At 41.3% G+C, this 12871-nt stretch overlaps 1 protein-coding gene across 2 annotated transcripts in view; it reads left to right on the forward strand.

Annotated features, from left to right (window-relative positions):
* The window catches only part of prdm5 (PR domain containing 5), a 290483-nt gene that overhangs the window by 106377 nt on the left and 171235 nt on the right, over window positions 1–12871 (forward strand). Inside the window, exons 9-11 of one of the 2 annotated variants that reach the window (XM_055640479.1) lie at window positions 682–766; window positions 1231–1388; window positions 1653–1682. In XM_055640479.1, the coding sequence (XP_055496454.1) occupies window positions 682–766; window positions 1231–1388; window positions 1653–1682 (273 nt within the window). The remainder of the gene's footprint in view (window positions 1–681; window positions 767–1230; window positions 1389–1652; window positions 1683–12871) is intronic. The other variant, XM_055640489.1, reaches the window with a different exon arrangement.

Genomic DNA, 12871 nt, shown 5'->3' on the forward strand with positions numbered 1-12871 from the left:
AATGCTTGAATCTGAATTGGAATAATATCCAATAGTCCAGAAAATCAGTTTAGTATTACCAATGTATTGTACATGTCAGCTTATCAGAGTACTGTCTAGATTTGAATTTATTAAAGAGTTTCATAGGAATTTCATAAATATGTCTGTTTTAAGTTTTTATTTTACTGTATTATGCTGACAAATATGCAGTGTAGATTTATGGATGGAAATATATGAACGGGAGAATTATTCAACGACTCTAGCTTTAAAAGGTGGTCAGTGTCATAAAGTAATTTCAAACATAATCCAAGTGTGATGAATTGTCAATTAAACAAATATAGAACATTCTAGCTAATAGACGAATCTGAACTTTTAGGCCATCAAATCTCTTGCAATTAGTTTAATTACAATATCTCAAACTTAATTTTCTCAATTAATACTTCTTTGAAAATTGTTATAAATAACTGACATCCCTTCTCCTACATGGAGTTCTAATCTTGTCCTATTTAAAATATTGGGTTTTATTTCCATAACCACACTCTTAAGAGATTATTAGGAAAGCAATTGCAGTGCAATTGTAAATGATAACGGCCCGAGGCAGAGAAGTCATTAAATTTCCTCAAAGCAACCTTAGAAAATCTGTGCCTTTGATCTGATACCTTCCTTGCATGCAATAATCACTTTTTATCTTTACATTTCAAGATTCATGAGGTCTTCAATTGCCAAGAGTGTGACAAAAAATTCATTTCAGCAAACCAGTTGAAGCGCCATATGATTACCCATTCAGGTAATTTTAACGCGGTGTTTCTTGCTAAAGCATAAACGCAGATAATGCAAAGTTTCACTTTCTAGGATTTGCCTTGTGACCCGCTTTCCTGGTGATTAAGTAACACAAAATAAATTTGTCATAGCTTCTTAACTCTTCCTAATCTGAAAAAGAGCTGATTTATGTTCATGGTGTGAAGCTACTTTTCTTTGAAGTCATTCTCTTTTGACTGAAGCTAATTAAAGAGAGTTTGGTATTTAGAAGACCTAGTTTAAGATGTGCAAATTGCTGAAGATATACCCGAGCTTGTTCTACAAAAGTAATTTGATGCACATAATCCAAAAGGCATGCAGCTTGTCTGTCTAATTGGTTTTATCTTAATTGTGTTGACTTAATTGCAAGATTCCCTCAGTGGATAAAGTCGTTCTTTCATCTTTCCCCTTTTACAAACTGACAGTTTAATACTTCATGCGTGTTCTCCACAGAGAAACGCCCTTACACCTGTGAGGTCTGCAGTAAATCTTTCAAACGTCTCGATCAAGTAACTGCGCATAAAATTATCCATAGTGAGGACAAACCATACAAATGCAAACTTTGTGGAAAAGGCTTTGCTCATAGAAATGTGTACAAGAATCACAAGAAGGTAAATATAAATTCAGTAAATATATATATACATATATATGTACACGTGCGTATATATGTATATATGTTTTGTGTGTACATCTGTAGCTATAAATAATATATGTATATATAAAAATACACACATGTACATGATTAACCCCGCAAATGACTGAAAAAATAAAATAACTTTAACCATTGCCGACTACCAAACTTGATTTGATAAATTTGCACTTGCTTAAATCATAATGTTTGTAATCTGCACTGACTGACATCACCCTTTCCACAGCACAAGGACCTGGGGAAGCTCTGCATATCGGTAAGTCATTGGTAATTTCTCAGTTGAACACTTTTTATTGTTACAAATGTACTTCTTAAATGCAGGTAGAAGAAATTAATGTTGTTAATACAATTTTGGGTGGTGATTGGCATGTCAAATTTCATTCAATTGTTGCTTTGCTTTTAAGATGCTGTCCAAAATTTGTTGTGTTCCTTATAATCTGCCCCAACCAATTTTAATTCTATATAGGGGAAACACTGTTGTTCATATATTTGTTAAAATATTGAAAGTCAAGCACTTTTCAAACTCTTTATCTCCAAATTGAAACTATGAGAAAGATGCAATGTACTGATTAGCGATGCAGGATAACTTTGAGATAACTTAAAACCGACGCTAGGGTCGGGTGAGCGAGTGTATGGAAGGGCAGTGGGATATATCTCCACTTCTTTCGCTCCTTCGTTAGCTCTGGGGTTTTCCTTTTTTCTTTTTTGTGTTTTTCTTGAAATTCTTTCTTTTCTTTTTCTTTTCTTACTTTCCCTTTTTTCTATTTTTTTTGTTTCCGATCTAGTTATTCGTTTATAAAATGTTAAAACTGAAGCAGTACGAAAATTGTATAACTTATGTCGATTATTTTCTTTTTGTACAATTGTATCTAATAAAAATAAATATTAAAAAATAAAAATAAAAACAAAATTTGAGTTATGAAAGCGAGTGTGTTATGCAATGTAAATATTTATTTTTGCTGTAAAGATGTCATGAAGCAGTTTTATATGAATAGTACTTAGAACGTTTTAAATGAATGTTGCCTGAACATTGAACAAACTTCTCTATTTCCTGAGTTATCAGAATTATTCCCACCTTGATTGATTGTGATTTAAGTGTTGTGATGCTGAGACCTATGGTTTTATCATGTGATGCATAACCAACAAGATGTTATTCGAGCATCATTTGTCATCTAGGAAGTGTTGGTGCCACGTGACACAATATTTTGCTCATTCCATTTATTGTGCTTTTTTGGCTTACTCCATCTAATTTTATATTATTTAAATTACTGTTGTCCTTCACTCCATTGAGAATCTAATTTAATCCCTTTCCTCCACCACTTTCCTTGCACATACATTGGTTTCATGTGTCTGAAGAAGGTTCTCAACCGGAAACGTCTCCTATTCCTTCTCTCCAGAGATGCTGCCTGTCCCGTTGAGTTACTCCAGCTCTTTGTGGTTTTACACTTTGTGCATCTTTGATAATCATTTATTCCAACGAAGGGTTATAGTCCTGAATTCCCAACTTTGTTCTTTCTTGGCGTCTTGCTTGGTCTGAGAATTTCCAACATTTTTCTGTTTATATTCCAGAGTCCAAAGTACTTTGCCATTAAACTTTTATAAAAATTATCTTAACATTCTTAAGTGTGTGGCACAAATAGTTCAGGCATATAAATCACAGGCATTTCTGTGACTCCACAATATCAGGGAACCCTTTCATTTTAATTTCTGTCTGGTGTTGTACTATCTAATAGTAAGATTAAATGAGAACTTACCAGTTTGAAGTTTGATCTGTATGTTATGAGGAGTCACGATGAGGGATTACGTGAAGAACCCGTTCAGCATGCATGCGCAGCATACTTCAAAGCAGCAGTGTGGAATCACAGATAGACACAGTTATTGAAGTAAACATAGTAAAGATAAGGAGACATCAGTTTATGAATTTGACCCATATTATTGAGGGTGGGAGCGGAGGGCACGTAATCCCTCATCGTAACTCCTCATAAAATACAGATCAAACTTCAAACTGGTAAGTTCTCGTTTAATCTTACTATTTTACTTCGGAGTCACGTGAGTGATTCCGTGAAGATTTCAAAGCTCTGTGATTTCAAACCGTGTAACAGTTATTACTACATCACTGCCGAAGTCTTTGAGGGAGGAAGTGTGTTATCGTAATCAACCAATGAATCTGTTTGTAGAAAAACACAATGGTATTTTTTAACAATAACAACAAAGAAATTAAATTGTTCCCCTGGGCTTAAATTAAATATTTGCAGTCTGTAAAATCTTTCCTGCAAATAAAACAGGTTTTGCCAACGGCTTATTATAAAATTTCTGAACGGTCTTTCCCCCCACCATCCTGCTGTAGCCAGGATGTGGTTTATAGGCACGTCCATTCTTTTAGCCGTCGACGTGGATGCTGCCCTGGTGGAATGAACTTTGTACATGTTAGTTTTTATCCCAGCAGCTTTTAGCACCTGCTTGAGCCATCTCGAAATGGCTCGTCACCCGACCATAAGGTTTTTTATGACTGACCCACAAGGCTTTTCATCTCCCTCGAATATTTTGGTTGTGTCCATGTAGGATAATAGGGTCATGGCACATAACCCTGTTTCTGGCGGGTAAGCCCGGAATTCCACGACTGGGTTAGGAGTTCCTGGTTTTCTCTGTTTGATCATTCCCTGGATAACGACAGAGATCTGGTCTGGAGCTGTGAGCATGGTGTCCAGTCGCAATAGGTGCAGTGACTGGACCTTCTGTGCAGCTACAAGTGCCATCAACATGAGTGTTTTGAGCATAGATGGTTTCAGGTTGAGGGATCTGGCTGGTGGGCATCCCCTGAGGTATGTCAGGACCACACTGACATCCCATATATGGGTGTACATTGGTCTAGGGGTTAGAGTTGTAAATACCCTTCATTAGTTTGACCACCAGCAGGTGGGACCCCATGGCCTGTTGTCCTGGAGCTGGTTTTAAATAGACAGGCAGGGCAATTCTAGCTGTGTTGATGGCTCTGTAGCTGAAGTCCTTCATCATGGTGAAGGTTCGCCAGGAATTCCAGTACGTTGGTAACTGTAGCGGTTGAGTAGGTGGTCCCTGTATCCAAGCAGTACTTCTCCCATTTTTTGATGCTGGACAAGTGCTGTTTTGTTTTGTTTTTTTAGTGGATGTTCAGAGGGATGTTGACATGGTGTCGACAGTTTGTTATGATAATCCCAGAACCAGAAGTGGTTTGTGCAGCATCTGCAACCCAGGAGTTTGATTTTCTCATGGCACGGGTGGCTTGTGCCCAACACTGGGTGTTAATAACTCTGGGTCACTGGGGAATACCATCGGAGTTCCAACAACCATGTCATGGAGTATTGGGAACCATGGCTGTGTAGGCCAGTCGGGTACTATCAAAATACCTGAAGCAGAGTCCATTTGTACTGTGCGTAGCCCCCGACTGATGAGGCAGAAGGGAGGAAATGAATAGAAGAAAAATGTCCCCAATCCAGCGCGAACGCATCTACCGCTGCTGCCTCAGGGTCTGGTTCCCAAGCGACATACATAGGTACCTGGTGATTTAGTCTAGATGCAAATAAATCGATATCTAGCGTGCCATATTGCTTGATAACTTTTGTGAAAAATGTGTATTTTTGGGGTTTTAACGTCCATTCGATGTTGTCATTAAATTTACGTGATCTGGTGTCTGCCACTGTATTTAGCTTACCTGGTAGGTAAGTTACTGATAGCCAAATATGTCTTTGGACACACCTTTGCCAAATTGTATTGACCAACTTGTCGCATGATACCGATTTTATGCCTCCCATATGGTTAATGTAGGCCACCACCGTAGTATTATCTATTTATAACCGTACATGCAAGTGATGCATATTTATAACCGACATCTCCAGATAATTAATGCCCAGTGTAAGTGGTAACGATGATAATAGGCTGAAACTATGTCAAACGTTTTTTGCCTACCACTGTAGTTCTGATATTACTTCAGTGGGTAACTTTATATTTAAGCTATATTTAAGAGGGAGTTAGATGTGGCTCTTGTGGCTAAGGGGATCAGGGGGTATGGAGAGAAGGCAGGTACGGGATACTGAGTTGGATGATCAGCCATGATCATATTGAATGGCGGTGCAGGCTCGAAGGGCCGAATGGCCTACTCCTGCACTTAATTTCTATGTTTCTATGTTTCTAACTTCATGAAACGATCATAATGACCTGTATGTCATTTTTGGTACAAATGTCCGAATTATGTAGCTGGAAATGCTGCTACCATTATCCCAATTACTCTGTTACTTGTCGAGTAGTTGGTAGTTTGTTGACCATTAAATTGTTGTACGATGTGCCAATTCAACTATGTTGTCTCTTGGCAATGTTACAGTCACGTAGACTGAATTAATTGTGAAGCCCAAGTAGTCCATGATAGAGGATGGCTTCAACTTAGATTTATCTGGATGTAAGACAACCCCAGGGTTTCGAATAACTGTTTGGTAGCTGAACAGCTAACATAGTCAAATTCATGGTCTTGCCTACCATTTAGGATATCATCAAGATATGCCATGACAATATGTTTTTGGCTTCTGAATATTGCCAGAGCTGGTTTTAGTGTCTGGGTGACACTCTTGGGCTGATGTGAGCCCATTGGGTAACGCTTTAAACTGCTATAGCTGCCCCATCCAGTTAAATTTCAGGTATCTGCGATGATCCTTGTGAATGGTACTAAATGGTAAACATCTTTAAGATGAATGCTTGCCATGAAGTATCCTTTGGAATTTAGTTGTTTGGCAGTAACAACCGGTTCCATTTTGAAATGTATATACTTAACAAACATATTTAGTGAAGTTAAGCCAATGATGATGGGACATCCGCCATCTTTTTAGGGTTTAGTGAATATATTTGATACGAATTGCAAGGGTTCAGGTTTCCCCATAACACCCTTTGTAATTATTCTCACCAGTTCAGCTTGTCCCTCTTGTTTCTTTAACGGAGAGAATAAAAATACCCTCTGGGGTGAATGTTGACCTGGTGGCAATTTTTCTAGTATGAACTGTATTTGTATTCACTAATGCCATTGAGTATATACTGATCACTCGTGATAGACTCCCATGTATTAGTATACTCTATATACTGGTAGGAACCAGACCCTCCTACCTCCATGGTTATGGGTATTCTTCTGTTTCCTGCCGGTCCAACGAGTGTTGCACGTCGTCTGACGTGGTGGTGACGTTGGGGGGGGGTGGCACATTTTCCATGGGGTCCGCTCTGGGCCCTGGTCGAGTGCCGGGTAAGCGGTCCTACTGCCTTGTTGCTGCCCCCGCGATGGAAACGCTCCTCCGTGGAGTCGAGCGGGGACAGGTCTGTTCCGTTGCTGCCCCCCCTGAAGGAAGGCTCATCCGTGGAGTCGAGCAGGGGACAGGTCTGTTCCGTTGCTGCCCCCCCCCCCCCCCCCATGGACGCTCCTCCGTGGAGTCGAGCGGGGGACAGGTTTGTTGCAGAGCCTTTCTTCTCTGCCGGACAGCAGAAGGCTCCCTGTGAAGGAAACCAACGTCAGCTTACCTGACGGTCCGTTCTTTCACCTCCATAACGGGAGAGCCCGACTCCCGCTGTGCCGCTGTTGTTCTGCTGGACGTAATGCCGCGTGCAGAAGTGCCGTGTGAAACAGGTTTGAAGAGTTATGGATTGTAAAGCCAGAGGGCGGAAATTGTCAGGATGGGTGGGGGGGGGGGGGGGGGGGGGATGAGTGGAGGGGAGAAATGGATTAGAGTCCAGGTGGTGCACAAGGGAGGGATGGGGGAAGGGGTTAAGGGGTGTGGGGGTTGAAGAGAAAGGAGCGGGGCAGGGGGGTTACCTAAAATTGTACAATTCAATGTTCATTCCAGTGGGTTGTAAGCTGCGCAAGTGGAATATGAAGTGTTCCTCCAGTTTGCATGTGGCCTCACTCAGAAAGGTTGGTGTGGGAATGGGTAGGGGAAATTACAATGGTTAGCAACGGGGCAAGCACACTTTCCTTCCTTTTTTATCTCTGCCCTTTGCTCCAACCATCTGCCATATCAACCACCCCCCCTCCGCATATGTCGACCTATTGCCTGCCACTCTCTGTGCTGCCTTCCCCTTTAACAGCTTTCTTTCAAACACCCTCCCCTTCCATCCCTCTTACAATCAGTCTGAATAAGGGTCTCGACCCAAAACATCACCATGTTCTCCAGGGATACTGCCTGACTAATTCAGTTACTCCAGCACTGTGTTATTTTGTGTGTTAACCAATATCTGCTGTTCTTTGTTTCTACAACTGGCATATTTGTTCATGCTCTCTATATTCATACACAATTTCTAAATGCTGCAAATACCAGGAAACTGAATTTCCCCTGTGCGTTCAGCCATCCTCCACCTCCCCTCCCCCAACCCAGTGAGGTGCGGTGAGGTCAATGGCTGGGGAGGCCCTGTCTTGTATCAGTGGCCCAGCCCTCCCTGTATTGATCACCGTGTCTATCCGAGGAGAGAGAGAGGTGGAGCCATGGCTGGGAGGGAGGGAGAGAGAAGGGAAGGAAGGGAGAGAGAAGGGGGAGAGGGAAGTGAGAGAGGGAGAGAAGAGAGAGAAAGAGAGAGAGAAGGGAGTGAGAGAGAGAATGAGAGAGAATGGGGAGAGAGAATGGGGGGAGGGAGAGAAGGGAGAGAGGAACGATGGCACATTATAACCTGCAGCCGTCCCATTCTGACCGCTGCCGAACCCCCCCATCGTACCATTGCACCCTTCCTCGCAGCAGCCCTGTGATGTCTCGGCTCTGACAATCGAGGGATCTAATCGGTAACAACACTAAGAGCAGCCCCGGGTTGCCGTGCTCCCCGACTGCTAAAGCTATCTAATGTGGAGGGAGAGTGAGGCAGCGTCAATTGCGTGGGCTGAACCTATTGACGCTCCCTCTTCCCCAAGACACGCCTCCTTGTGAGGCAGATGTGATCGCTGCCTCCCGTGGTGCTTTGTCATTGCAGTTTTACGAGTACAAATTTAATATCTTTATATGTGAAATAAGTTACCTGGACTATGGAAGGTAAGGCCATGTAATGAAGGGGTTTGCACACGTTACTTTGGTAACATACATAGAGATAGTAACAGACACACGCTTATTGCCTGCGCTCCATGCAGCTTCTGAGGGGCTGCGCAATCGGAGGGGAGGCTCAGCTCGTCGCTGCCTCGCCTCTCATCTCTACCTGCATTTTCAGCAGAGCTGCGTACATTTGGCGATTTTGACTATAAAAAATGATTAGATTCATATAGAAATTACATTTATAATACAGATCAGTGGAAAAATCTTTATATTTATTTTATTGCTACCATTTTCCTCAGTTCAATATTAGATAGGTGGTGAGTAGATGGAACTTATTGACTGACACAGATGTAAATGTTAATACATGTTTTTTCTGTCTGGTTTTATCTGCATCGATTTGTTGGGGGATTTTTAAATGTGTAATGACAATTAACAAAAAAATCAATTCAATAAAAAATCCCATTTTAATTGGATAAAATTATTTCTGTAATTTGAGATTGCCAAGCATAATACCTACTTTATAGTCTGTTCCATTACTCGGGCTGTTGAGAAGATTTAAAGTCAGAGGGCATATTGAAGCTATTGATCTATTTATTTATCTATGTATTTAACTATTGATTGATTGCTTGACTTGTCTGTTAAGTAACTTGCTTTCAGTTTTTAGAAATAAATTGCAATTTCTCCATCTTTAAATGCAATATCTGACTTTAATTATCATTCTTTCTTCTGGCTGGTTTGTCCACTTTTCAGTGTCATAGTTAGTTTAGGTTTACGTATAAGTAATAGTATCCGGGAGTCTTATGGCTACTCCTCTATTGGATCACGATTGATCTGAGACCTTAACTGAATTTTCCTGCTCTTTCCCCCTTATCCCTAGATTATTTTAGTCTATATAATTGTATCAACCTCAATGTTGAATGTACTTAGGGACTGAGCATCCATAGATGTCATATAAAAATGTTTCAAAGAATTTATAGCCTTATTAGCTTAATTTCAGGCTTACCTTCTGACGATAATTCTCTAGTCCTGAGCTCGCTTGCCAGAGAAAGCAGCTTTTGTCAAGCCTTTTAAGAATGTTATGTGTTTGACTGAGCACACCTATCCTTCTCTTGAACTCCAGAGAATATTAGCCCAAACTACTTGATCTCTGTATGTTCAATATCCTTCTATGGTAGGAGTTCATTTAAAGAACCTTAGTTGCACTTATTCTAAAGGGCCTGTCCCACTTATTCGGCGACAGCTTGCGAAAGTCACTGTGATGGCTTGACACTGAGAAACCGGTCCTAAATGACAATCTGTACGACAGGCCTTGTCGACGTCAATCTACGATAAGCTACGTCAACCGATGTACCAATTCTTCGCGACATGCGACGTCAATCCACGCCAACACCCACGACAGCTTACGATGATATAGACAACAGCCTACGACAGCCAAAATCAGTCCACGTCAGTCCGCAACAAGCTACGACCCTAACGGCGCCAACTGAAGACGTGGAGTGGTGCACGTTTTTTCAAATAGCGCAACATGACTTCTCGTGACGCCGATACTGTCGCTGGTTGACGTAGACTGCCACCACTTGAATTCACCGAAGTCAGCACACGGCAACAACCAATGACAGATGGCGTCAACCTGGCAACAGCCTACAACAAACTACGACAGCGCCTAGGCCAGGAGAAGTCACGCAACGTCAAGCCAACTGCCGCCGAGAGGTTTTGAACATTTCAAAAGAGAGTTTATTGCCATGTGTCCCAGATAGGACAATGAAATTCTTGCTTGTTGATGCAGCACAACAGAGTATCATAAGCATAAATACAGAACAGTTCAGTGTGTCTATATAGCATTTACCATATATATACACATAAATAAACAGATAAAGTGCAATAGGCTGTTATAGTTCAGAGTTTGTTTGATGGCGAGTTTAATAGCCTGATGGCTGTGGGGAAGAAGCTGTTCCTGAATCTGGATGTACCAGATTTCAGGCTCCTGTACCTTCTCCCTGATGGCAGCAGAGAGATGAGTGTGTGGCCAGGATGGTGTGGGTCCTTGATGATGTTGGCAGCCTTTTTGAGGCAGCGACTGCGATAGATCCCTTCGATATTGGGGAGGTCAGAGCCGATAATGGACTGGGCAGTGGTCACTCTTTTCTGTATCCTAGACCGCTCCTGGACGCTCAAGTTGCCGAATGCAACCAGTCAGCATGCTCTCTACTGTGCACCTGTAGAGGTTCGAGAGTCCTCTTTGACATACCGACTCTCCATAATCTTCTCAGGAAGTAGAGGCGCTGATGTGCTTTCTTTATAATTGCATCAGTGTGCTGGGACCAGGAGAGATCTTCGGAAATATGCATGCCCAGGAATTTGACACAATCGTCCCGTTGATATAAATGGGATTGTGGGTCCCCATCCTACCCCTTCCAAAGTCCACAATCAGATCCTTGGTTTTGCTGGTGTGGAGAGCCAGGTTATTGTGCTGGCACCATTTGGTCAATTGGTCGATCTCACTTCTATACTCGTCACCATCAGTGATTTGTCCCACGACAGTGGTGTCATCGGTGAACTTGATGGTGTTCGCACTATGTCCGGCTACACAGTCATAAGTATAGAGTGAGTACAGCAGGGGGCTGAGCACGCAGCCTTGAAGTGCTCCTGTGCTGATTGTTATCGAGGATGACACATTTTCACCAATACAGACAGACTGTGGTCTGTGGATGAGGAAGTCGAGGATCCAATTGCAGAGGGATGCGCAGAGACCCAGATGTGGGAGCTTGGTGACCAGCTAGGAGGGGATGATGGTGTTAAACGCTGAGCTGTAGTTTACCAAGCGGCGACAAGAAAAAGGCCACGGCACTTAAGGCAACAGCTCACGTCAATGCAGGCATCATGCCACATCACCCGCGACCATGTGGCGACACCCTATTCTCCGGCTGTCGCCTAAGTGGGACAGGCCCTTAAGGCTTTTGTGGTAAGGTGACCAAGATGCATATTGTATTTTATATATGGTCTCACCAAGACCCTCAATAATTGCATAGTCTTACATACAGACCCTGATAACATAATGAATAACATTTCATTTATTTTACAAATTGTTTACTATATTCATGTGTCAAACATTTGTGGGTTTTTATGAGGGATTTGTTGTTCATTGTCACATTAATTTTACAGTATTTTATCTGTTGGGGCTCTGATGTAGAATTGTATCAAATGTATACGTAAAAATTACATATCCCCCATCTACATTAATTTCCTCTTATTCATTGAGCTAGTTATAACCTTAAAATAATTTATATGGTAGGATTTATAGTAGATCAAACAAACAGATTCTTTAAATTACATATTATGTAGTGACGGTATAATTCAGATGTTACAGTTGCTTTTCAGGAACAATTATTTGTAGAAAAATAAGACATTATCCTCTGCATTCACATATGTTGGATTGCAGCATGACTTACTGAACCATCCTCCACCTTCCCTGCTTTCTGTAGATACAAGCATGCGTCCACCCCAGATCTCCCATTCCTGCAGGATGCATTTCCTTCAAAACACACTACATCTGGACGATATTGACATACAAAATGCATACACCGAACAAATCAATTTATGTGAAAAAGTTGCATATTTCCATGTTATAATGTTAATCATAATGTTCCTTAATTTTTTGAGAAACTGCTTTCTTCCACAATAGTATGAGTTCTTGCTAAAATCAGTCCTTTATTGTTTTCAAAATTTGCTTCTTCTTTAGAATTGCCAGTTAATCAGGAAATAAGCTTACAATATTTCCTCAGGTAGCCAAATGTTACACTTTATTAACGAGTGACAAGCTCGTCCAATTTTGGATTCCAAGGCTACTTTTTCCAAATTTGATGTTTCTTAAACTGCTCTGACATATTGCAAGGTGCATTATTTATTTGTGGTTGACATTGAAATGTTAATAAGATAGCTATTGAACATTTTCTGTGCTGTTATTGATGTTCATTTAATCGCTTCTGAGTTCTTATTTATTGTGCTCGAGTCTAATGACATGCATTGCACATGTTGACACGGCTGTTACGGTTGTCAATCAAATGTGGATGTTCAATGGACAATGTTGGCCACTCTCAGAAAGTGCCCTTAAATAAATGTGAACAGCTAACAGCCGTGTTTTGTGTTATTTAAAAGAGTATATTCTGAAGGAGGGTCTCGACCCAAAACATTGCCTATTCCTTCACACCATAGATGCTGCCTCATCAGTTGAGTTTCTCCAGCATTTTTGTCAACCTTTGATATTCCTTATGAAGTTCAGATTGGCTGAAGTCAGCCGTTCTTTCAGTTAAGCATTTGCAGCTGGTACTCTTTGAGATTATCATCATTGTAACTCCAATTGACTATAACACCAGCCACTTGCATAATACCCCTGCCTGCCACTATCTGGTTCTTCCCTCCTCAA

Source organism: Leucoraja erinacea, chromosome 1, assembly GCF_028641065.1.
Source record: "Leucoraja erinacea ecotype New England chromosome 1, Leri_hhj_1, whole genome shotgun sequence".
In the NCBI taxonomy this organism is placed as follows: Eukaryota; Metazoa; Chordata; class Chondrichthyes; order Rajiformes; family Rajidae; genus Leucoraja; species Leucoraja erinaceus.